Here is a 27,841-nt window from a genome sequence, read left to right on the forward strand (position 1 = left end):
AAAAATTATTGTATTTGACCATATTTTGGAATGTGAATTTTGGTCTGGTGGAAGGGAAAGTACATACATACATATACCAAGGCTTTTTCCCCCTTCCAAGGGAGGTAGCCAAAAAGGGAAAGGCATAAAAACACTCCCACCCATTTCATCCCTAAATACACTCCACACCCCTCCCACCCTCCCTCTCATCTGAGCACCTCCTGGATGACGGGTCATCCCTGCACCCTGCCCACCGCCCTGGGTCAGAAGCAGTGTCGCAAGACACAGCACATCCACAGCAAAGCTGCTTCATTTAATCGGCGACCCCCCCCCTCTCCGTCCCCCCTTCCCTTCCTTGCTGGAGGAAGGGAAAGTAAGAGTGGAAATAAAATGGAGAAGCCTTTGGTTGAAAGTGTTAAGAAGGGAACAGAGAAAGTAATTGGGAAATAACTGGGTTTCGTAAAGGAAGAGGATGCATTCATCAGATGTTAGTAGTAAGGTAGATATGGAAGAAGTTTTTGGCAAAAGATAAGTATATCTTTTGGGCTTTTATAGATCTGGAGAAAGAATATGGCACATTTGACAGGGAGGCATTGTAAGATGTTTTACAGATGCATGGGATAGGGTGAAAACTGTTGAGGACAGTCTAAAGATTTTATGCGAGTAATAGAGATTGTATTAAGATAATGGAGAGTTTGGGGTTTAAGGTGAAGGTGGGGTTGCACCAAGGTTGTATAATGTTCCCATGGTTATTCTACATGAACATAGATGTGGGAGATAACTGCAAAGGTGATGAGAGGTAGTTTGGAGATGGTAAATGAGAATGAAAGGAAGTTGAAGGTGAGCCAGTTATTGTTTACAGATGACATTGCACATGTGGCTGAGACAGAGGATGCACTAAGGGAGTTAGTGGCAGTTTAGGAGGATATGTGGGAAGAGAAAGCTGAAAGTAAAGATGTACAAGGGAATAGGGTGGCAGTGAATTGGGTGTTTTTAGAAGTGCTTACCTATGTGATATAGCAATAGAAAATATTAGAGGTAAGGACAAAGAAAGATCTTGTGGAGTAGGATTCTTGATAAACTGAGAGGTTGCTAGTAACATAGTCAAGTTTAGTAGTTTATTAGACAGGGTAGCTTGGATTGTGATTAGGCAGTGTAAAAGTAGTTCAGGTTTATGCACCAACTTCACAGAGTTCAGACAATGAAATTGAGTCCTGTGATGATTTAAGTCAGGGGTATTTGATGAGGATGGATGGGGTGAAAGAGGCTTTGGGGAAGAGGGGAATGTCTGTTTAGGAAGAATGGGAGAGGACAGAAGACAGGTGAATGGAAAATTGTTGTATATGGATGATTTTGTGATGCATAAGTTGGAATGGGTGGGGGATGGGGGTTGAGGTAGTATGTGTGAGAAAAATTTGATGCAGCCCGAAGGGATTTCTCCATGTCTTCTCCTTTTCTGCATGAGGGGCAGAAAGGGGGAGTCGCCGATTTAATGAAGTGACGTTGCTATAGATGTGCTGTGCCTTTTGACACTGCTTCTGACCCAGGGCAGTGGACAAGATACAGGGATGACCTGTCATCCAGGAGATGCCAAAATAAGAGGGAGGTAAGAGGGTGGAGGGTAGTGGAGTGTATTGGGGATGGAATGGTTGGGAATGGTTTTTATGCCTTTGTTTTTTGGCTACCTCTGTGGTAAACGGGAAAAAGACTTTGGTATATGTATTTGCTGCATGTTGTGGCAAACTAGCATGCAGCTGATACTTTAGGGTCTATATGGGGCACCCCTATGGACCAGAGCCACACATAATTTTGTCTGTGATAGAGGAAATCTCAGTTCATAGAGAAATGATGACCCTTTTATTATACTGTGACTGTCCCTCTGTTATACTGTCCCCCCACCCCTTGTTAATGTCCTGTACCATTTCTCTGAATATTCAGTTCTAGAACTAGGAATCCTGCTACCTGTAGCCCCAAAGGGGACATTCCTCAAAAAAGTTTAGGCATAAGAGGGTCTAGGAGTTTTCCAACTAGTACCCTAAGGTTTGGGTTTTTTAATTTGCGTGGATGTGGTACAGATATGAGTAAAAGGGAAGAGATAGGCAGTACGTTTGTTAGATGAAAGGTGAATGTGTTGGCATTGAGTGAAACAATGTTGAAAGGGAGGGGCGAATGTGAGTTTGGGAGTAGTTGGGAGAATCTCAGGAGTGAAGAGAGGACGAGGGAGACAAGGGGTGGCTATACTAGTAAGTGAAGAGATAGGTAAAAGTGTAGTGTAGTGGAAGGAGGTTTCTTCAAGGTTAATGTAGATGAAGGTGAAGCTGGGAAGAGAGATGTGGGTTTTTGTAAGTGCATATGGGCCTGGTAGTGAGAAGAGTGTAGAAGAAAGGGAGGCTTTTGGATGGGTTTAAATGAATGCATAGAGGGATTAGGGAGAAATGTCAATGTAGCTGTATTGGGAGACCTTAATGCTAGGGTAGGAAATGAACCAATAGACAGAGTGATTGGGAAGTGTGGAGTTCCGGGAAAAAATCATAGTGGAGAGTTGATGGTGGAGATGTGTCTCAAAAGAGAGTTGATGATAGCAAATACAGTGTTTAAGAAGAAAGTCAAGCATAAGTACACATGGGAGAGGGTGGTAGATAGAGCATTAATGGACTATATAGTGGTAACGGGGAGTATAGTAGGAAGATTTAAGGATGTGCATGTTCTAAGGGGAGAGAGTAGGGGAATATCGGATCAATTTTTGGTAGAAGTGAAGTTGAGAGTGGAGGATAGATGGAGAAAGGAAAAGTTCAGAAGGTAGAGAGGTACTTAGAGTGAACTGCTTGAATAAAAAAAGAAAAGGAGAATGAGTATAAGAAGAAGCTGAGAGAGGAGTGGGAGGGAGTGAAGGATAGAGTAGAACTAGGAGTGGAGGAGGAATGGGGATGGTTCAAGGAGGGAGTCATAAGGTGTGCAAAGATGGTTTGTGGAACAAGGAGGGTGGGAGGAAATAGAAGGAAGGGTAGTGAATGGTGGGATGAGGAAGCAAAGAAGGGTGTAGAAGAGAAGAAGCAGGCTTTCATAGATTGGTTACAAATTAGGATGAGAACATCGTATGAAAGGTACAAAGTAAAAAGAGAAGTAAAGCATAAGATAAAGGAGGCAAAGAGGAGAGCAGATGTGAAATGGGGTAGGAGTATGGCAGAAAATTTTGAAAGTAATGAAAAAATGTTTTGGAAAGAAATTAAAAGAGGAAGAGGAGGCAAATCAAGTAGAGAAGAAAAGGTATAAAGGTGCTGATGGTGAGATGATAATGGAAGAGAAGGTAGTGAGAGGAAGAAGGGCAGAGTATTTTAGGAAGTTTCTAAATGTGAAGGAGGATAGTGAGGGAAAGTTAGTTGCAATGGGAAGCACTAAGAAATGACTGATGAGTGAAGAAAATGGAGGAGAAATAAGGAAAGATGAAGTGAAGGCAGCTGTTATGATGAGAGCAGGTAAGGCACCTGGGTTGGATGGATGCCATGCAGAATGTCTGAAAAAAGGAGGTACAGTTATGGTGGACTGGTTGGTGAGGCTATTTAATGTTTGTTTAAGAGAGGGTAGAGTGCCGGAGGACTGGAGGAGTGCCTGTATAGTTCCACTTTACAAGGGAAAAGGGGACAAGTGTGAGTGTAGTTGTTTCAGAGGGATCAGTTTAAGTGTAGTTGGGAAGGCTTATGGGAGGGTCTTGATTGAGAGGATTAGGAGAGGAACAGAGGGAGTAATTGGTGAGGAACAGTGTGGTTTTAGGACAGGTAGAGGTTGTGTAGATCAGATTTTTGTGGTAAGATATGTGAGAAAGCTATTGGAAAAGCTAAGGATGTATTTTGGGCTTTTATGGATCTGGAAAAGTCTTATGACAGGGTAGACAGGAAGGCACTGGGAGGTATTGCAAATATATGGAATAGGAAGAAAGCTGTTAAAAGCAGTTGAGTTTTGATGAAAGTAGTAGAGCTTGTCCCCGTCTGGGGTATTGGCTGCATGTTATTGTGGTAAAGTAGCATGCAGTTGATACTTTAGGGTCTATATGGGGTGCCCCTACAGACCAGAGCCACACATCATTTTGTCTGTGATAGAGGAAGACTCTGTTCATAGAGAAATGATGACACTATACTATGACTGTCCCTCCATTATGCTGTCCCCCAACCCCTTGTTACTGTCCTGTACCATTTCTCTTAATATTCAATTCCTTTTTTCGCCTACTCTGTGGTGGGGGAAAAGAATGCAACCACCAAGTATTCCCACTTGAGTCATAAGAGGCGACAAAAAACAGGATGGGGGATAGGATTAGGAGTCCTCCTGGATGACATGTCATCCTAGCATCTTGCCCACTGCCCTGGGTCAGAAGCAATGGAGCAAGGCACAGCCCATCCACAGCAAGGTTGCTTCATTTAATTGGCAACTCCCACCTCTCCATCCCCTCATGCAGCAAAAGAGAAGACTGGGAGAAATATCTTTGGGCTGCGTCAAAATATCGTTCACACATGCTCCCTCCCCCCATCCCTCACCCATTCCCATACATCACAGCATCATCCATACACAACCATTCTCCACTCATTCCTTTCTTCCCCCTCTTTCTTAGTGCCCCTTTTATCCCCATCCATTCATCTCATCCTTGGTCACCCCCTCATGTTCACTCCTTCCATCTCTGCCTTTCACTTTTAATAATACGGTACATATATATATACACCAAAGGATTTTTTCTTTCTTATGAGGGAGGTAGCTAAAGTTATCCAGGAGCCAAGAAAAGCGGTAGAGAGGGGTGGTGAAAGGGACAGGTCATCCCTGCATCTTGCCCACTACCTTGGGTCAGAAGCCACGCAGCAAGACACAACACATCCACAGCAAGGCTGCTTCATTTAATCAGTGACCCCCCCCCTCTCTGTCCCCTCATGCAGAAAAGAGAAGACTGGTAGAAATCCCTTCTGGCTATGTTGAAAAATATTATTCACACATGCTCCCTAACCCCCCATCCCCCACCCACTCCCTTCTGTGCATCACAGCATCATCCATACAGTCATTCTCCACTCACCCCTATCTTTTGTCTTCTCCCATCTTCAACTCTTTCCCAGTGCCTCTTTCACCCCATCCATCCATCTCATCCTTGGCCACCCCCTCATGTTCACTCCATCCACCTCTGCCTTCCACATCTCTTTTACTAATCTTTCTTCACTCATTCTTTCCATGAGTTCAAACTATTCCAATACTCTTTCATTAACCCTATCTCCCAACTCCCTTTCCACCCCTGTTCTCCTCCTCACCTACTTGTTTCTCACTTTATCCAGCCTAGTAATCCCTACCATACTTCTTGGACATTTCATCCTCTCTTATATTCCATGTCTCTGCCCCATACAGTGCTGTCAGCTTAATGAACCCTTCATACAATCTCCTCATTGCATCCATCCCCAAATGTCTATTTCTCATTGCACTCTTTTATACCCCAAGGCATTTACTTGCTTCCCTCAATCTACATTCTACCTCCAGTCCTCCTTTTCCCACCACATTCGCCCCCAAGTATCTAAAGCCATCCACTTCCTCCAGCCTCTCTCCTTTAACCACTTCAGTACAACTCAAATTCTCATATGCAGAATCGGTTGCCTTATGTAATTTGCATTACACTACTCGCAGTATAAAATATAAAGTCACTGCTGTATTACTCATTCTCTTTTACTCTGAGTAATAATAAACACAGAAAACATGATCAGACCAGTTCACAGAATCTGGGGGTAACTCATGTACAACTACAAAAAATATATAATCAAGACGCTGACACCTGTACCCTCGTGTACCCACTCACGCCTCATGACGCCTATGTAGGCGTCGTCATACCGAAGTGGTTGATACTCGTTTCCTATTTGCTGCCAATCCCTGCCCCTATACATCTCATCACCTTACTTTTCCATGCATGCATACATACAATACATATATACCAATGATTATTTCCTCCATACAAGGGAGGTAGCTAAAAAAAACATTGGCATAAATTCCACTCCCACCCATTCCATCCCCACATACTCCACTCCCATTCACCCCCATTCCTCCCTCTTATCATAGCTCCTCCTGGATGATGGGTCATCCCTCTGTCTCGCCCACTGCCCTGGGTCAGAAGCAATGTCACAAGACATGGCGCATCCAGAGCAAGGCTGCTTCATTTAATCGGCAATTCCCTTTGTCTGTCCCCTCATGCAGAAAAAGAGAAGACTGGGAAAAATCCCTTTGGGCTGCATCAAAATATCATTCACACATACTCCCTGACCCCACATCTCCCACCCATTCCCTTCCATGCATCACAACATCATCCATACAAAACCTTTCTCCATTCACCCTTATCTTCTGTCTGCTCCCTTCCTTCCTCAACAGACATTCCCCTCTTTCCCAATACCCCTCTTATCCCATCCATCCATCTCATCCTTGGTTGTCTTCTCATGTTCACTCCATCCACCTCTGCCTTCCAAACCTTGTTTACTAATCTTTCTTCACTAATTCTTTTCATGAGTTCAAACCATCATAATACTCTCATATATCCTATCTAACTTCCTTTCCACCGTTGTTCTCCTCCTCACCTCTTCATTTCTCACTCTATGCAGCCTAGTAACCCCTATCATATTTCTCAGGCACCTCATCTCAAACACATTCAAACTCCTCTCTTCCTCTCTTATGTTCAATATTTCTGCCCCATACAGTGTTGTTGTGTCAGTCACTCCTTCATAAAATCTCCTCTTAGCATCCATTCCCAAATGTCAGTTTCTCATTACACTTTTTCATCCCCTAAGGCACTTACTTGCTTCTCTCAATTTATATTCTACCTCCACCCCCACTCCTCCCTTTCCCGTCACATATGCAACCAATTATCTAAAGCTATCCAGTCTCTTGCCCTTAATACTCACTTTCAATTTGCTGCCACTTTCTCCCCTTGTATATTTCATCACCTTACTTTTATCCACATTTATCTTCAACTTACTTCTTTTGCACATTCCCAAACTCTGTCACTGACTTCCTTAATCCCTTCTCTGGTCCTGCCACAAGCACAGTGTTGTCAGCAAACAACAACTGGCTTATCTTCCACTTTTCTCCATTTTCTTTAACCATCTCCAATTGTCTGGCCCATTACCCTTGCATTTACCTCTCGCACCACCCCATCCATGTATGAATTGAACAGCCAAGATGACATAACACATCCCTGGCAAAGTCCCACCTTTACCTCAAACCACACACTCTCTCTATTTCTGATTCTAGCACAGGCTCTACAACTATCGTAAAAACTTTTGATGGCTCCTAACAGCTTTCCTCCTATCCCATATATGTAATACCTCCCAGTGCCTTCCCGTCTACCCTGCCATAAGCCTTTTCCAAATCCATAAAAGCCCAAAAAAAACTCCTTTTCTTTTCCTAAAGCTTTCTTTAAAATCTGCCTTGCCACAAAAATCTGATCCACGCAACCCCTACCTGTCCTAAACCCACGCTGTTCCTCACCAATTACTCCTTCTGTTCCTCTCCTAATCTTCTCCATCAAAATCCTCGCATGAACCTTCCCAACTACACTCAACAAACTGATCCCTCTGAAACTACTACATTCACACGTGTCCTGTTCCCTTGTAAATTGGAAATATACAGGTGCCCCTCCAGTCCTCCAGCATGCTACCCTCTTTCAAACAAGCAATAAAAACCTCACCAACTTGTCCACCATCACTCTACTTCCCTTTTTTATACACTGCATGACACCCATCCAACCCACATGCATTACCATTTCTCATCATCTTAACAACTGCTTTCACCTCACCTTTCCTTATTTCTCCTCCATTTTTCTCACTCATCACTTGCTTTCTTAGTGTTTCCCATTGCAACTATCTTCCACCTCGCTATCCTCCTTCACATTTAGCAACTACTTCAAATACTCTGCCTATCTTCCTCTTAGTGCCTTCTCTTCTATTATTATTTCTCCATCTGCAGATTATATTTTCCTCTCTACTTGATTCAGCTCCTCATCCTTAATTTCCTTCCAAAACATCTTTTTATTACTTCAAAATTTTCTGTCCTACTCTTATCCCATTTCTTGTCTGCTTTCCTCTTTGCCTCCTTTATCTTATGCTTTACTTCTCTTCTTTGTACCTCTCATATGATTATCTCCTATTTTGTAACCAATCTGTGAATGCTTGCTTCTTCTCTTCCACAACCTTCTTTGCTTCCTTATCTCACCACTCGCTACCCTTCCTTCTATTTCATCTTGTTCTCCTTGTTCCACACACCAACTTTGCACACCTTGTGACTCTCTACTTGAACCATCCTCATTCCTCCTCCACTCCTAGTTCTACTCAATCGTTCACTCCCACTCCTCTCTGAGCTTCTACATGTAATACTTTTCTTCTTTCTTACTTTTACTCTCATTTATCTTCAACTTCCTTCTTTTGCCTACTTTCCCAAACTCACTGACTTCCATAATCCCTTCTCTGATCCTGCTACAAGCAGTGTTGTCAGCAAACAACAACTGGCTTGTTTCTCATTTTTCTCCACTTTCCTTAACCATCTCCAATCCCTAACCCATTACCCTTGCACGTACTCTCTCACCATCCCATCCAAGTATAAATTGAACAGCCATGGCATCATAACATCCCTGGCAAAGTCATATCTTTGTATCAAACCACTCACTTTATTTCTATTTCTAACACAGGTTCTACTACTCTTGTAAAAACTCTTGACTGCTCTTAACAGCTTTCCTCTTATCCTATATATCTATAATACCTCCCACTTTGCCTTCATGTCTACCCTGTCATAACCCTTTTCCAAATCCATAAAGGCCCAAAAAACATCCTTGCCTTTTCTGTAAAGTTTTCACTCTTATCTGCCTTACCAAAATAATCTGATCCATGCAACCCCTACATTTCCCAAATACACCATAATAAGGTCATAAATGCCACTGTGCTGAGGTCCAAGATATCAGGCATTTTTCCTTACATCTTCCTCTATCCAATAGTAGGTAATATATGCCCCTCTGCATATTTTATGGTCTAGTGAGACCTGAAACACCAGTGAGTTTTCAGTTTAGTACCATAAACATTTTATGCTACAGCAGTCATCAAGCAAAATGATTAAATAATTTTGGGATAAGTATGAGATAAATACCCTATACAATGGTGTAAACTAGATGAAATTCATTTGGTTGGATTTGGAGATATTGAAAACTTTAAATGTGCTCATGTCCTTACTACGGCATGTGCTGCAATTCTTTACTCTTCTTCCTCCAAGGCTGCATTGCCAATAGGTTTCAGTGATGGATTTCTTAGTTTGTTGTAATACCATTTCAAAGTATCCCCTACTGTATGTTGTTTTGTCACCTAATATACCTAGCCTACCTCATTTTTACACTTTTTCACCACTTTTTTTTTATTTTCAGATATTCTCAGATCATGCCATTGAAGTAAATGTGCGTTGGCTTGCTGTGTTGTACTTCAAAAATGGAGTGGATAGGTATTGGAGGAAGTCTGCTCCCAAAGCTTTGTCAGAGGAGGAGAAGGTAAGTTTCTGCATTGTGTATTAATGTATTTCTGAGAATGAAAGGAATGTAATATTTTGGGATTGTGTATAAATGCAGTTGATACTTAAGGGTCTATATGGGGTGTCCCTATGGACCAGAGCCACACATCATTTTGTCCATGTTAGAGGAAATATCTACTCATAGAGAAATTATGCTACTCTGTTATACTGTGACTGTCCCTCTCACTTTTAACCTTGTCCATATGATGACTCCATTGTAGGTATCATAGGTGTGAGTGGGTATTCAAGGTTGCCAGCATTGGCATCTTGATTATATTTATGTTATAGGTGTAGCTGAATGACCCCTGTATTCTGTGAACTGGATTGATTGTATTTTCTGTAGTTATTAATATTCAGAGTGAAAGAGAATGAGTAATACAGGTGTGACTTTATATTTTATATTGTGAGTACTGTGAGAAGCGAGTAAATGCCTTGGTGGATTAAAGAGTGTAATGAGGAATAGACATTTGGGAATGGATGCTAAGAGGAGACTGTATGAAGGAGTGATTGTGCCAACAGCACTGTATGGGGTGGAAACATGGAACATAAGAGAGGAAGAGAGAAGGAGTTTGAATGTGTTTGAGATGAGGTGTCTGAGAAGTATGATGGGGGTTACTAGGCTAGATAGAGTGAGAAATGAGGAGGTGAGGAGGAGAACGGGGATGGAAAGGGAGCTGGGAGATAGGGTTGATGAAAGAGTATTAGGATGGTTTGGACACATGGAAAGAATGAGTGAAGAAAGACTAGTAAAAGAGGTATGGAAGGCAGATGTGGAGGGAGTGAACATGAAGGGACGTCCTAGGATGAGGTGGATGGATGGGGTGAAGGGGGCTTTGGGGAAGAGGGGAATGTCTGTTGAGGAAGGACGGGAGGACAGAAGATAGGGGTGAATGGAGAATGGTTGTATATGGATGACGTTGTGATGCATGAGGTGGAATGGGCGGTGGGATGGGGGGTGAGGTAGTATGTGTGAGCAAAATTTGATGCAGCCCAAAGGGATTTCTCTCCGTCTTCTCCTTTTATGCAATGAGGGGACGGAGAGGGGGGGGTCGCCAATTTAATGAAGCAGCCTTGCTGTGGATGTGCTGTGTCTTGCGACACTGCTTCTGACCCAGGGCAGTGGACGAGGTGCAGGGATGACCCGTCATCCAGGAGGTGCTAAGATAAGAGGGAGGGTGAAGGGGTGTGGAGTGTATTTAGGGATGGAATGGGTGGGAATGATTTTATGCCTTTTCCTTTTTGGCTACCTCCCTTGTAAGGGGGAAGAAGCCTTGGTATATGTATGTACTGTGATACATAATCATACATGAGGCATCTGATGATGCATGCAAGAATTTGACTTGTATTGAAGAGATTAATACTGTCCTGTAACGCTTCTCTGAAAATACATTATCATTTTTGCCAAACCCTGTGCCAGGTGAGAAATAATACTGCCATCGAGCGTTCCCACTTAAGTTGTAAAACACAACTAAAATGGGATGAAGGATAGGACTAAGCATCCTACTCTCTGTAGCCCTAAAGGGTATATTCCTAAATACACTCAAGGCATAAAAGGGTCTGGGAGTTTTCCAACCAGGACCATAAGGTTTGGGTCTTGGGATGAGAGAAATATTCAAAATGAGAAGAAATGAGTAGTGGCATCCCACAGGGATTGGTACAAGCTCCAATAATGTTTGTAGGAGATGCCAAGATAAGAGGGAGGGAGGAGGTTGGAGGGGAGTGGAATTTATAGGAAATGGAATGGGTGGGAGTGGTTTCTATGCCTGTTTCTTTTTGGCTACCCCCTGTGTAAGGGGGGAAAAGCCTTTGGTATATGTATGTATATGTGTAAATGACATGGACGAAGGCATTGAAAGTTACATGAACTGCTTTGTGGATGATGCAAAGTTATTAAAGAGAATAAACTCCAAAATAGACTGTGACTCATTGCAGAGGGATCTGAACAAAGTCTCAGAGTGGAGCAAGAAAATGGAGGTAGAATTTGGCATCAAGAAGTGCAGTATAATTGAATTTGGTAAAAGCAAGAAAAGAATAACAGGACAGTATAAAATTGATGGAAAAGAAGTAAAGAAAGGGAATTCTGAAAGGGACCTAGGAGTAATCACCAAAGACATGTCACCTGATAAACATATAAATAAAATAGTCGGAGAAACGTACAATTTGTTGAGATCAATAAAGGTGGCCTTTAAATACCTGGATAAGGAAATGATCAAGAAAATATTACAAACACTAATAACGCCAAAACTGGAATATGCAGTGCTGATATGGTGACCCAGTACAAAAAAGAATATAAGAAAATTAGAAAGAATACAAAGAGCAACAACAGAGTTGGTCCCAACATTTGCAAACCTAATATATAAACAAAGACTGACCGAACTGGAATTGCCCACCCTGGAACAAAGAAGAGAATGAGGGGACCTAATAACCATCTACAGAATTATGAAAGGAAAAGAGTGCCTTGATAGAGAGGACCTATTAAAACAAGACAATGAAACTCAAAAAGGATAACTACAGAAGAGACCTGAAAAAGAACAGCTTCCCACAGAGTGATAGATATATGGAAGAAATTGGATGAAGAAATAGTGTGTGCAAACACAATACAACAATTTAAGAACAAACTTGATCTTGTGAGATACAATAACGGGTCACCACGAGCATAGCTCCCCTTCCCATATAATACAACTAGGTAAATACAACTAGGTAAAAACACAACCATTCTCCACTCACCCCTATCTTATGTCTTCTCTCTTCCTTTCTCAACAGATATTGCCCTCTTTCCTAATACCACTTTTACCCCATCCATCCATCTTATCCTTGGTTGCCCCTTCATGTTAACCACTTCACTGCGGGCCAAAATCTCGCGGGCAGCATTAGCTGCCAGACATACGATGTTTCAAAATGATACTCGCATCATAAAAAATAGTCACCGTTTATATCGATTGTTCTCTCTTTCACCCGTGAATTTTGATAACCATAGAAATGTGATGAAGACAGTTTAGAGAGTATGTCATTATGCAGGGGCAACTACAATAAATATAATCAAGACGCCGATATGGCAGCCTCGCGTATCCACTTGCTCCTCATGCCGCCTATGTAGGCGGCACCATATGGAAGGGGTTAATTCCTACTTCTGCCTTCCACACCTCTTCTACTAATCTTCACTTATTCTTTCCATGTGTCCAAACCATCCCAATACTCTTTCATCAACCCTATCTCCCAACTCCCTTTCCACCCCAGTTCTCCTCCTTACTTTGTTTCTTGCTCTATCCAACCTATCACTTACCATACTTCTCAGACATTTCATCTCAAGCACGTTCAAATTCCTTCTTTCTTCTACACTTATGTTCCATGTTTCTGCCCCATATAGTGCTGTTGGCACAATCACTCCTTCATACAATCTCCTCTTACCATCCATTACCAAATGTCTATTTCTCATTACACTTTTTAATCTTATAAGGCATTTACTTGCTTCTCTCAATTTACATTCTACCTCCACCTCCACTTCTCCCTTCCCTGTGCCTTTTGCACCCAAGTATGTAACACCATCCACTTCCTCCAGTCTCTCTCCCTACAACCACTCCTTGTTTAACGACCTACTCAGTTAACGACAACGCGGAGTAATGATGTGCTTTATGACAGACCAATATTCGTTTAACATAAATCTCCCGAAGTTACGATGTCGTGTACGATAAGTTGGCTGAGGCAAATTTGTATGATGTTATAAATGAACTTGTATGGTGGATATTAGCTGTGAGGTAAAGTGTTCTGAAGCTTAGGTCTACATTACCATCCTGCAAGCTGCAAAAACTACCTGGGGTACAGTATATACCGGTATTGGTAAATTTTTAGTTTCGACCATGGGCGCAATATAGCAATAGAAAATTAATTATTAATTTTGTAAATTATAATGTATCAACGTAATATGCAATTTTGTGAGTGGAAATAAAAAACAAAAAAGGTGCTAAAACAGATTTCGTAAGTAACGAAGTTGTGTTGGACGAATGGTACGCCATGTTTGTTATGATAGATGCCGACGTTGAAGAAATGAAAGGATGATAAATTTGTCTAACCTAAACTAAACTAACCTAACCTAACCTGTGTTTAATAAATCATTACCCGTAAATTAAATGTCATCCGGCTCTTCCTCGTTGTCGTTGTCGTGAGAGACGTTGGCGGGCTTTTCAACCACTCTCTCAGCTTGCGGGGTATACAAAGTTCTTGCAGCTTGAAGGAATGCATGTATCTCCGCTCCATAACATTCCTTCAAGAAAATGTACCTGGCAAGGTACTGTTGGAAGTACCGAGGCCGTCAATTGACAGACGACAAGATGGTGTCCTGATCCTATGCTACCGACTTCGTTCATTAGTATATTTGCTTGTAGCAAAGCATTTTTTATTTTCATTTCTGCCCACAAAATTGCATATTATGTTGATACATTTTAATTTACAAAATTAATAATTAATTTTCTTTTGCTATATTGCGCCCATGGTCGAAACTAAAGAATACCCCGGTATTTAATATGGAATATCAGCATACGCGGATTTGGTCATACACAGTAATTTCAGGAACCTAACCACTGCGTTATTTGAGGGCTTTCTGTACTATCAAAACAGTAAATAAAGCTTTAATGTACTGTATAAAAGAGGGAAAATAAAGATACATGTATTGCTGGACATTGTACATACAGTACATTTACGTATATGTTCACTGTAAACCCACTATCGGAGAAATAATAATGGAAATAAAGAGAAACTGTATATTTCGACTACTATCTGTAGTCCTCTTCAGCAGAATGAAGAGGACTACAGATAGTAGTCGAAATATACAGTTTCTCTTTATTTCCATTATTATTTCTCCGATAGTGGGTTTACAGTGAACTTTTATAAATGTGTTATAACGTACCAATATCCAATGTATGTATATGTATACACTTTAGCTTAACGACCAATTCGGTTAATGACGGCGACGCTGGTCCGAATTGTCGTCGTTAAACGAGGAGTGGTTGTACTCGCTTCCAATTTGCTATTCTCCCCTTGTATATCTCATTGCCTTACTTTTACCTACATTTATCTTCAACTTCCTTTTGCATGCCTTCCCAAACTGCCACTAACTTCCTTAATCCCTCAGATCCTGCCACAAGCGCAGTGTCGTCAGCAAACAACAACTGGCTTATCACCCACTTTTCTCCATTTCCTTTAACCTTCTCCAAACCCTGGCCCATTACCCTTGCATTTACCTCTCATACCTCCCCATCCACGTATAAATTGAACAGCCAAGGCAACGTAACACATCACTGCCGAAGTCCCACCTTTACCTCAAACCATTCCCTCTCTCCATTTCTATTTCTAACACAAGCTCTACTACTCTTGTAAAAACTCTTGACTGCTCTTAACCCCTTCCATACGGTGACGCCTACGTAGGCGTCATGAGGAGCAAGTGGGTATGCGAGGATGCCGATGTCAGCGTCTTGATTATATTTATTGTAGTTGTACCTGCGTGACCCCCATACTCTGTAAACTGGCTTCATCATATTTTCTATGGTTATCAAAATTCACGGGTGAAAGAGAAAACGATTAATACAGCGGTGACTTTATTTTTTATAATGCGAGTATTATGGCGCAACATCGCACGTCTGGCAGCTAATGCTGCCCGCGATATTTTGGCCCGGAGTGAAGGGGTTAACAACTTTCCTCCTATCCCATATATCTTCAGTACCTCCCACAGTGCCTTCCTGTCTACCTTTTTCAAATCCATAAAGGCCCAAAAAACATCCTTACCTTTTCCTAGCTTTCTCACATATCTTCCTTACCACAAAAATCTGATCCATGCAACTTCTATCTGTCCTAAATCCACACTGTTCCTCACCAATTACACCTCCGTTCCTCTCCTAATTCTCTCATTCAAAACCCTCCCATAAACCTTCCCAACTACACTCAACAAACTGATCCCTCTGAAGCTATGACACTCACACTTGTCCCTTTTTCCCTTGTAAAGTGCAACTATACAGGCACTCCTCCAGTCCTCCGGCACTGTACTCTCTTTTAGACAAATGTTAAACAGCCTCACCAGCCAGTCCACCATCTCTGTATCTCCCTTTTTTAGACTCTGCATGACACCCATCCAACCCAGGTGCTAATTATATCTGGCAGGCAGAAATGCTTATGTGTCATATAATGGCCAATCATTGTACATCAGAAACATCAAGAATGGAGTATCACAGGGCTCTGTTCTATCCCCCACACACTTTAATCTATACATGCATGATATACCCACACCAGACACCTCAGAAATACAAATCTCTTCCTATGCAGATGACATAACAGTCACATGTACACATTGTAACACATACAAAGCCGCAGAAATAATACAGCCATACCTTGATACACTCAACACATGGTTTATTACAGACTCAATATAGCCCCAGCCAAATCTACAGCAACACTTCTTACCAACTGGGCAAAAGAACACAAATACATTTCTCAACTCTTTATCAACACTCTAATACCACACACACACCCCAAAAATTCTTGGTGTAACATAAGATACATCCATGTCATTTAAACAGCACATCACAAACATATAAAATAAATGCATGCCTAGACTCAATGCACTTAAATCAATCACTGGAACAACATTGGACAAAACAAAGAAACTAATGCTACAATATACAAACAATGCATATGCTCAGTGATGAATTATGAGAGTCCAGCATGGGCACCTAATATCAGTGAGACACACCTCAACACCCTTCAGACCATACAAAACAAAGCATTAAAAACAATTACAGGCTGCACATATACAACACCTACAGACCACCTGTAGGTGTTGTTGCTGCAACGTCTACGTCGTGGGACCACCCCCCAACCCCAAGAGTTGGGGGCCAAACAGCAGCATCTACCCCTGGCCATCAGCTCTACGCAGATGGCACCGATCCCCAAGGAGGAGCTACGCCTACCTGGGGGAGTACCACAATCCTTTTTTTCCAACACACAATGTTACGTTTTTTCTGCACTGAGGGGCCATTTTCCGGCGATCACCCCTCTTCTTCTACTTTTAGCCGGAGATGTAGAGAGCAATCCTGGGCCCACCACAAAATACACATGCCCAACATGCTCTAAACCCATTACTTCGAGCAGACAGACAAAGGGCTCAGTTCAGTGCAATATGTGCAAAAACTGGGCCCACCTCACTTGTACAACACTTGCTGACACAAACCAATACACAAACACTTGGACATGTTCTACCTGCCCTCCAGTAACCCCAATCCCACCTCCCCAACCACAGCCAACACCCTTACCCACTCACAATTTCCCTTTGCCCTTACCCCCGATTAGTACTCCCCTTCCTTTGTCCCCGATCTCTCCTTTCCCCCCCTCTGACCCAGATCCTACACCTTCCCCACTACCACCCCAACCTCAACCCCAAACGGCAACATACAACACATACAAAACACACAACATCAACATATTACAACACAACATTGACGGTATAAACACTAAAAAACATGAACTTGAACACTTTCTTAAACAACACAACATACACATTGCAATTCTACAAGAAACAAAATTAAGACACTCACACAAAACACCATCATTTCATAATTACACCACCATCAGACAAGACCGGACTGACGGCAATGGCGGTGGACTCATCACCCTGATCCACCATTCCATCTGTTTTGTGGACACAAGTGCCACAACCAAAATTCTCCTCCCTACCACAGATAACACAACAGAAACCCAATCCATTCGTATCCGCACAGGCAACAATTCAACACTAACAATAGTTAACATGTACATTCCCCCCCAATCATCCCCCACAGTTCCAAACACCTTCAGACCTCAACTCAGCCAACTAACCTCAATCCCCAACCTGATCATGGGTGGTGACTTCAACGCCAAGTCGTCTGCCTGGTTTGTCGACAACCCTGACACAGACAGAGGGCTTGATATACAGACTCAATTCGACTCATTGACTATCATGAACAACACGCATAATCATACACATATCCCATACCAAGCCCTCTACACTCCCTCCTCTCCTGATATCACCTTTTGCTCCCCCTGCCTAACCCCAACAACATCATGGAGAGTGGTCGGAGCCCTTGGTTCTGACCACCTTCCAATCATCATCACCACCAAAACAAGATGCACCCCAGCTGGCCACAGACACACTTACACCAATTACAAGAGAGCTAACTGGGAAGCCTTTAATGAAGAGACAGAACAACATTTTGAAACACTTAACAGTACACCAATCACAAACATAAACAATGCTGTGCACGCTTTTAATACAATCATACAAAACGCAGACAAGAGATACATCCCTAGAGGCAACAGAAAATCACACAACCCCAACTTCACACCAGAAATCCAAGGCCTCATCAGACAACGTGACACACTTAAACACGATACCCCCACACCTATCCCTCAAAACATAGCAGACCAAATACAAACACTAAACACTGTGATTGCCAATAAAATACATGAACAAAAAACACAAAATTGGCAAAACTTTATCAATACACTTGATCACAAAACAAACACCAGCAAATTGTACAAAACACTCAACAGCATCACACTATCCAACACTAACACTACACGCTCTCACGCAGCAATAATCACAACAACAGATAACCTACCCTCAAACAGACAACAAGCAAACGCACTCATACGTCATTTTGCACAGACGAGCCATCTTACATCTCACCCTGACGACCGACGCACCATTCGACGTAAGAAAGACTTTCCCACAGACTCAGACTATACACCCTTCATAGACAGTCAGACAAAACTCATATTGCATAGTCTCAAGCACTCATCTGCCTGTGGCCCTGATAACATAAGCAACATACACCTAAAACACATTGGACCACAAGGTATACACGCACTCACAAACATTGCAAACTACAGCTATTCACACAACACAATACCCGACATCTGGAAGCATGGTAAAATAATCACCATTCCAAAACCGAACAAAGACCCAACAATCCCAACATCGCACCGCCCAATCACACTTCTCTGCACCCCCTCTAAAGTCATTGAACGCCTAATACTTAAACTTGTCACACCATATATTCCCCTTGCTGACTCACAACACGGTTTTAGGCCACTACACTCCACAAACACTCTTCTGACAAACCTCACACAAAGAATTTTAGATGGCATCAATTCAGATAGGCCCCACCACAGAACACTTCTTATAACATTGGACATTAGTAAAGCTTTTGATGCTATCCCCCGCCACAACCTAACAAATAAAATATATAACACAGACATGCACAATAACACCAAAAGATGGCTGGCCAATTATCTGGCAGGCAGGAATGCTCATGTGTCATATAATGGCCAATCATCGCACATCAGAAACATTAAGAACGGAGTACCACAGGGCTCGGTTCTATCCCCCACATTATTTAATCTATACATGCATGACTTACCCACGCCAGACACCTCAGAAATACAAATCTCTTCCTACGCAGACGACATAACAATCACATGCACACATCGTAACACAGACAAAGCTGCAGAAATAATCCAGCCTTACCTTGACACACTCAAAACATGGTTCATCATCACAAACAGACTCAAAATAGCTCCAACCAAATCTACAGCAACACTTCTCACCAACTGGACAAAAGAACACAAATACATACCTCATCTCTACATCAACAACACTCTAATACCACACACAAACACACCGAAAATTCTTGGTGTAACATACGATACATCCATGTCTTTCAAACAACACCTCACAACCATAAAAAACAAATGCACACCCAGACTTAACGCACTTAAGTCAATCACTGGAACAACATTTGGACAAAACAAAGAAACTAATATAACAATATACAAACAATGCATACGCTCAGTGATGAATTATGCGAGTCCTGCATGGGCTCCTAATCTCAGTGAGACACACCACAACACCCTTCAAATCATACAAAACAAAGCCCTAAAAACAATTACAGGCTGCACAAATACATCACCTACAGACCATTTACACCATGAAACAAAAGTCCTCAAAGTCAAAGACCACCTCGACATGAGAGGCACACAAACACTTGCTGCAGCCACCACAAACACATCACACCCGCTACACTACATAGCAGAACACCCACACACACCAAGAAACATTAAAACTACACCCAAAGTCCTTTATTACACACAGATACTCTCTTCTCTTCCTCCACAACCACCGAATACCAGCCTCCGGAAACATATTCATAATCATATCACTCACCGCTCCATTAACACACTGAAAGACAACACACTGCTGCATGCCAGACCCCCTGATATCCACCCTTCTGAATCCTCTCTCCCACGTAAGGACAGAGTCCACTTGGCCAGACTGCGATGCGGTCACCACCCAGCACTTCTAAGCTACCAGAAGAGGCTGGACGACCGTGTTGTGAACAGCTGCCCAGGATGTAACACTTCACCCCATACCATACAACACATATTGGAAGACTGCATTATACACAATCATGCACGCGAACAACACAACATACACTCTATAAAGGATTTGTGGGAAAACCCAGTTTCGGCTGTGGCCTTCCTTGGGGAGACGGGACTGCTCGGACAGACAGTCTAGGGAACGACAACAACAACAACAGACCACCTATGCTATGAAACAAAAGTCCTCAAAGTCGAAGATCACCTTGACATGAGAGGCACACAAACATTTGCTGCAGCCTCCACAAATGCAGCACACCCACTACACTACATAGCAGAACACCCACACACACCAAGGAAAAAAAAAAAAAAATAATAATCTATATCACACACTAATACTCTCTTCTCTTCCTCCGAAACCACCAAATACCATTCTCTGGAAACATGTAATCACATCACTCACTGCTCCATTAACACACTAAAAGACAACACATTGCTGCATGCCACCCCTGATATCCATCCCTCTGAATCCTCTCTCCCATGAAAGAACAGAGTCCACCTGGCCAGACTGCGATGTGGCCACCACCCAGCCCTTCTAAGCTACCAGAAGAGACTGGATGACTGCATTGTGGACAAATACCCAGGATGTAACACTTCACCCCATACTATTCAACATGTCATGGAAGACTGCATTATACACAATCACGCATGCAAACAACACAACATACACTCCATAAAGGATTTGTGGGAAAACCCTGTTTTGGCCGTGGCATTCCTTGGGGAGACAGGACTGCTCAGACAGTCTAGGGAACAACAGCAACAACAACAACCCAGGAGCCTTATCAGCTTTCATCATTTTGATGACTGCTTTCACCTCATCCTTCCTTATTTCTCCATTTTCCTCATTCATCACTGTCATTTTCTTAGTGCTTCCCACTGCAACTACCTTTCCCTCCTTTCACATTTAGCAACTCCGTAAAATACTCTGCCCATCATTCTCTTACTGCCTTCTCTTCCATTATCATCTCTCCATTTGCACTTTTTACCTTTTCTTCTCTACTTGATTCACCTTCTCTTCCTCTCTTAATTTCCCTCCAAATTTTTTTTTATTACTTTAAAATTTTTGCCTCCTTTATCTTATGCTTTAATTATCTTTTCTTTATACCTCTCATATGATTCCCTCGTCCTATTTTGTAACCAATCTGTGAATGCTTCTTCTCTACAACCTTCTTTGCGTCATCATCCCACCATTCATTACCCTTTCTTCTATTTCCTCCTGTCCTCTTTGTTCCACACACCAACTTTGCACACCTTGTGACTCCTTCCTTGAGTCATCCATACTCCTCCACTCCTAGTTCTACTCTAACCTTCACTCCCTCTCTCCTCTCTCGGCTTCTTCTTGTACTCCATTTCTTTCTCATTTAAGCAGTACACTTCAAGCACCTCCCTACTTTCTGTCTGTCCTTTTCCTCTTTCTCCATTTATCCTCCACTCTCAACTTACCTTTTACCAAAAAATGGTCTGATAATCCCCCACTCTCTACCCTTAGAACATGTACATCCAAAACTCTTCCTACTCTTCTGGTTGCCACTGTATAAGTCATTAAAGCCCTATCTACCACCCATCTATCCACCATCCTCTCCCATGTGTTCTTATGCTTGACTTCCGAAACACTGTATTTGCTATTATCAGTTATGTTTCTAGGCACATCTCCACCATCAGCTCTCCACTATGATTTTTTCCTGGAACTCCACACTTCCCAACCACTATTGCTTCATTTCCTACCCTAGCATTGAAATTTCCCAATAACACTACATTGACATTTCTCACTAAACCCAGTATGCACTCATTTAAATCTATCCAAAAAGCCTCCCTTTGCTCTACTCTTTTCTCGCTACCAGGCCCTTATGCACTTAAAAAATCCTATATCTCACCAGTTTAACCTTGAAGAAGCCTCTTTCAACTCCACCACATGTTTACCTATCTCTTCATTTACTAGTATAACCACCCCTTCTCTTCCTCGTTCCCTCCACTTCTGACACCCACCCAACTATACTCCCAAACTCACCCCTCCCTTTCAACTTCGTTTCGCTCAGTGTCAACACATCCATCTTTCTTTTCACAAACATACTGCCTACCTTTTCCAATTTACTCTCATCTGTACCACATCCATGGATATTATAAGACCCAAACCTTAGGGTTCTGGTTGGAAAACTCCCAGACCCTTTTATGCCATTGCTTTTTTTAGTAATGTCCCCTTTGTGGCTACAGAGAGTAGTCACCTTTTACAACTGAAGTGGGAACACTTGGTGGCTGTATTCTTCTGCACCCTGGGTTAAGTGAAAAAAAGAAATGAACATTCAGAGAAGTGGTAAGGACAGCATTAAAACTGGGGAGACAGCATAACTGAGGGACAGTTGCAGTATATTAAAGTATCATAATTTCTATGAATAAAGTTTCCTCTATCACGGACAAAAAAGATGCATGGCTCTGGTCTGTAGGGGTGCCCCATATAGACCCTAATGTATCAGCTGCATGCTACTGATCAGCTTTTAACCCTACAATAACATGTAGCTAAAACTCCAGATGGGTAGTTACTGAAATCCATTTTTTCAATGTCCATAGTGTCAATTCTTCTGTATTACTATTATGAATTTGATGTTGAATGTTTGTAAATATTTTTTATTTTTTAATTGCTTCTGTTTCTTTGCTCCTCAGGCATGTATCAGGTGTGGTTTGATGCAGAACCTGCGGGAGCCTGTTCCCCAGGTGGCTACACAGTTAGCAGTCCTCATTGCTAAAATTGGACGGGTAGACTGCCCTAGAGAATGGCCAGAGTTACTACCAGCACTCTTTGAAGCCGTCAAGACTGGGGATGAGTTGGTGCAACACAGGGCTCTGCTTACCTTGCATCATGTTGTTAAACAGTTGGCTTCTAAGAGGCTTGCAGGAGACAGAAGGACCTTCCAGGTGAGGCTATGGTAGTTTGAAGTGTTATCTATTTACATTTGATATTGGTTGAATCAAAATAAACACCATGTGAAGATGGAGCCTTTATTACTAAATACAAGGAAAGATAAGGATAAGATGGAACAATTGGCTGGGTGAAGGACATTAGCTCACAACCAAGGAGCAAAAGGAAGAAGAAAATAAGAAGGGTGAGCAATTGTCTACTGAGGGTTGACAATGACTTTGAGAGGAAAAAAGGGGATTTTGGAGGACAACCATGAATAGCTTAAAATTTTGTTGGCAGTGGGTATTAAAGGAATTAGCTGGGGTGAGGTATCGAACATGCCCCTATTTTGTTCAACAGTGTTGGTTCCTTGTATGATGGCTGCTTCCAAACATTTTCTATGGATCTTGTTGGATTCATGTACCAGAAGTAATGCATTTTCTCAGTCCATCAAGTGGTTGCTACTGATCCTGTTTGCCAACAAAATCTTAAGCTATCCCTAGTTACATATACCTAAGGCTTTTTCCCCCTCACAAGGGAGGTAGCCAAAAAACAAAGGCATAAAAACCATTCCTACCCATTCCATTCCTAATACACTCTATTACCCTCTACCCTCTACCTTCCCTCTTATCTTGACACCTCCAGGATGATGGGTCATCCCTGTATCTTGTCCACTGCCCTGGGTCAGAAGCAGTGTTGCAGGACACAGCACATCCACAGCAAGGCCTCTTCATTAAATCGGCAACCCTCCCTCTCCGTCCCCTCATGCAGAAAAGGAGAAGACGGCGAGAAATTTTTCACACACTACCTCACCCCCATCCCCCCACCCATTCCACCTCATGCATCACAACATCATCCATATACAACCATTCTTCATTCACCCCTGTCTGCTGTCCTCTCCCGTCCTTCCCCAACAGACATTCCCCTCTTCCCCAAAGCCCCTTTCACCCCATCCATCCATCTCATCCTAGGTCGCCCCCTCATGTTCACTCCCTCCACATCTACCTTCCATACCTCTTTTACTAGTCTTTCTTCACTCGTCCTTTCCATGTGTCCAAACCATCCCAATAATCTTTCATCAGCCCTATCTTCCAACTCCCTTACTACCCATGTTCTCCTCCTCACTTCCTCATTTCTCACTCTATCCAGCCTAGCAACCCCTATCATACTTCTCAGACACCTCATCTCAAACACATTCAAACTCCTTCTCTCTTCCTCTCTTATGTTCCATGTTTCCACCCCATACAGTGCTGTTGGCACAATCACTCCTTCATACAATCTCCTCTTAGCATCCATTCCCAAATGTCTATTCCTCATTACACTTTTTAATACACCAAGGCATTTACTCGCTTCTCTCAATCTACATTCTATCTCCACCTCCACTCCTCCCTTTCCTGTCACATTCACACCCAAGTATCTAAAACTATCCACTTCCTCCAGTCACTCTCCCTTAATGCTCACTTCCAGTCTGCTGCCACTTTCAGCCCTTGTACATCTCATCACCTTACTTTTACCCACATTTATCTTTAACTTTCTTCTTTCACACACACACCCAAACTCTGTCACCAACTTCCTCAGTCCCTCCTTCGATCCTGCCACAAGTGCAGTGTTGTCCACAAACAACAGCTGGCTCACCTCCCACTTTTCTCCATTTTCTTTAACCATCTCCAATCCCTGACCCACCACCCTTGCATTTACCTCTCGCACTACCCCATCCATGTATAAGTTGAACAGCCAGGGTGACATAACGCATCCTTGACGAAGTCCCAACCTTTACCTCGAACCACTCACTCTCTCCATTTCTAATCTTGCCTCAAGCTCTACTACTCTCGTAAAAACTCTTGACAGCTCCTAGAAGCTTTCCTCCTATCCTGTATATCCGCAAAACCTCCCACAGTGCCTTTCTGTCTACCCTGTCATAAGCCTTTTCCAGATCCATAAAGGCCTAAAAAACATCCTTCCCCTTTCCTATAGCTTTCTCACATATCTGTCTTACCACAGAAATCTGATCTATGCAACCTCTACCTGTCCTAAATCCACACTGTTCCTCACCAATTACTCCCTCTGTTCCTCTCCTAATCCTCTCAATTAAGATCCTCCCATAAGCCTTCCCAACTACACTTAACAAGCTAATCCCTCTGAAACTACTACACTCACACTTGTCCCCTTTTCCCTTGTAAAGTGGAACTATACAGGCACTCCTCCAGTCCTCCAGCACTCTACCCTCTCTTAAACAAACATTAAATAACCTCACCAGCCAGCCCATCATCACTGTACCTCCTTTTTTTTAGACATTCTGCATGGCATCCATCCAGACCAGGTGCCTTACCTGCTTTCATCATCTTAACAACTGCCTTTACTTCATCCTTCCTTATTTCTCCTCCATTTTCCTCACTCCTCACTGTCATTTTCTTAGCATTTCCCACTGCAGCTATCTTTCCCTCTCTATCCTCCTTCACATTTAGCAACTCCCTAAAATACTCTGCCCATCTTCCCCTTACTACCTTCTCTTCCATTATCATCTCTCCATCTGCACCTTTTACCTTTTCTTCTCTACTTGGGAGAGGGTGGTGGAGGGAAGGGTGGTAGATAGAGCATTAATGGACTATGTAGTGGTAAATAGGATTATGATAGGAAGAGTTAAGGATGTACATGTGCTAAGGGGAGAGGGTGGGGGAATATCAGATCATTTTTTGGTGGAAGGTAAGTTGAGAGTGGAGGATAGATGGAGAAAGAGGAAAGGGACAAAAGGTAGGGAGGTGCTTTGAGTGAACTCTTTAAATGAAAAGGAAAAGGAGAAGGAGTACAAAAAGAAGCTGAAGGAGGAGTGGGAGGGAGTGAAGGATAGAGTGGAGCTAGGTGTGGAGGAGGAATGGGGATGGTTCAAGGAGGGAGTCACAAAGTGTGCAAAGATGGTGTGTGGAACAAGGACAGGAGGAAATAGAAGGAAGGGTAGTGAATGGTGGGATGAGGAAACAAAGAAGGTTGTAGAAGAGAAGAAGCGAGCTTTCACAGATTGGTTACAAGATAGGACGAGGGAGTCATATGAGAGGTACAAAGAAAAGAGAAGTACAGCAAAAGGTAAAGGAGGCAAAGAGGAGACCAGATGTGAAATGGGGTAAGAGTATGACAGAAAATTTTGAAAGTAATAAAAAGATGTTTTGGAAAGAAATTAAAATAGGAAGAGGAGGCGAATCTAGTAGAGAAGAGAAAGTAAAAGATGCAGATGGAGAGATGATAATGGAAGAGAAGGCAGTCAGAGGAAGATGGGCAGAGTATTTTAGGGAGTTGCTAATGTGAAGGAGGATAGGGAGGGAAAGATAGTTGCAGTGGGAAGCGCTAAGAAAATGAGAGTGATGAGACAGGAAAATGGAGGAGAAATAGGGAAATATGAAGTGAAAGCGGCTGTTAAGATGATGAGAGCAGGTAAGGCACCTGGGTTGGATGGATGCCATGTAGAATGTCTGAAGAAAGGCACAGTTGTGGTGGACTGGTTGGTGAGGTTATTTGTTTGTTTAAGAGAGGGAAGTGTGCTGGAGGACTGGAGTCTGTATCGTTCTGCTTTACAAGGGAAAGGGGTACAAGTGTGAGTATAGTTGGGAAGGCTTATAGGAGGATCTTGATTGAGTGGATTAGGAGAGGAAGAGAGGGAGTAATTGGTAAGGAGCAGTGTGGTTTTAGGAGAGGTAGGGGATGTGTAGATCAGATTTTTGTGATAAGACAGATATGTGAGAAAGCTATAGGAAAAGGTAAGGATGTTTTTTGGGCTTTTATGGATATGGAAAAGGCTTATGACAGGGTAGTACTGCAGATATATGGGATAGGAGGAAGGCTGTTAAGTGCAGTCAAGAGTTTTTATGAGAATACTAGAGCTTGTGTTAGGATTAGAAATGGAGAGAGTGAATGTTTTGAGGTAAAGGTGGGACTTCGTCAGGGATGTGTTATGTTGCCCAGGCTGTTGAATCTATACATGGATGGGGTGGTGCGAGAGGTGAATGCAAGGGTGGTGGGTCAGGGGTTGGAGATGGTTAAAGAAAATGGAGAACAGCGGGAAATAAGCCAGTTGTTGTTTGCTGACAACATTGCGATTGTGGCAGGATCAGAGGAGGGATTGAGGAGGTTAGTGACAGTTTGAGAAGGTGTGTGAAAGAAGGAAGCTGAAGATAAATATGGGTAAAAGTGAGGTGATGAGATGTACAAGGGGAGAGAGTGACAGGAGGCTGGAAGTGAGCATTAATGGAGAGAGACTGGAGGAAGTGGATAGTTTTAGATACTTGGGTGCGAATGTGGCAGGAAAGGAGAAGTGGGGGTGAAGGTAGAATGTAGATTGAGAGAAGTGAGTAAATGCCTTGGAGCATAAGAGAGGAAGAGAGAAGGAGTTTGAATGTGTTTGAGATGAAATGTCTGAGAAGTATGATAGGGGTTACTAGGCTGGATAGAGTGAGAAATGAGGAGGTGAGGAGAACAGGGGTGGAAAGGGAGTTGGGAGATGAGGGGTGGATGAAAGAGTATTAGGATGGTTTGGACACATGGAAATAATGAGTGAAGAAAGAATAGTGAAAGAGGTTTATGGAAGGCAGAGTTGGAAGGAGTGAATATGAGGGGGCGTCCTAGGATGAGATGGATGGATGGGATAAAAGGGGCATTACAAAAGAGAGGAATGTTTGTTGAGGAAGGACGGGAGAGGACAGAAGATGGGGTGAATGGAGAAGGGTTGTGTATGGATGATGCTGTGATGCATGAGGGGGAGCAGGTGGGGGATGGGGGGTGAGGTAGTATGTATGAGAAATAATTTGATTCAGCCCGAAGGGATTTCTCCCCGTCTTCTCCTTTTCTTCATGAGGGGATGGAGAGTGGGGTCACCGAATTAATGAAGTGGCCTTGCTGTGGATGTGCTGTGTCTTGCGACACTGCTTCTGACCCAGGGCAGTGGACAGGATGCAGGGATGGCCCATCCTC

General features: G+C 42.7%; 1 protein-coding gene across 1 annotated transcript in view; it reads left to right on the top strand.

Moving 5' to 3' along the window:
• The window catches only part of Impbeta11 (importin beta11), a 57,973-nt gene that overhangs the window by 433 nt on the left and 29,699 nt on the right, over positions 1-27,841 (top strand). Inside the window, exons 2-3 of the mRNA XM_076191740.1 lie at positions 9,392-9,511; positions 22,648-22,899. Coding sequence (XP_076047855.1) covers positions 9,392-9,511; positions 22,648-22,899 — 372 coding nt within the window. The remainder of the gene's footprint in view (positions 1-9,391; positions 9,512-22,647; positions 22,900-27,841) is intronic.

Source organism: Oratosquilla oratoria, chromosome 10, assembly GCF_046742065.1.
Source record: "Oratosquilla oratoria isolate Oo_2021 chromosome 10, ASM4674206v1, whole genome shotgun sequence".
NCBI classification, from domain to species: domain Eukaryota; kingdom Metazoa; phylum Arthropoda; class Malacostraca; order Stomatopoda; family Squillidae; genus Oratosquilla; species Oratosquilla oratoria.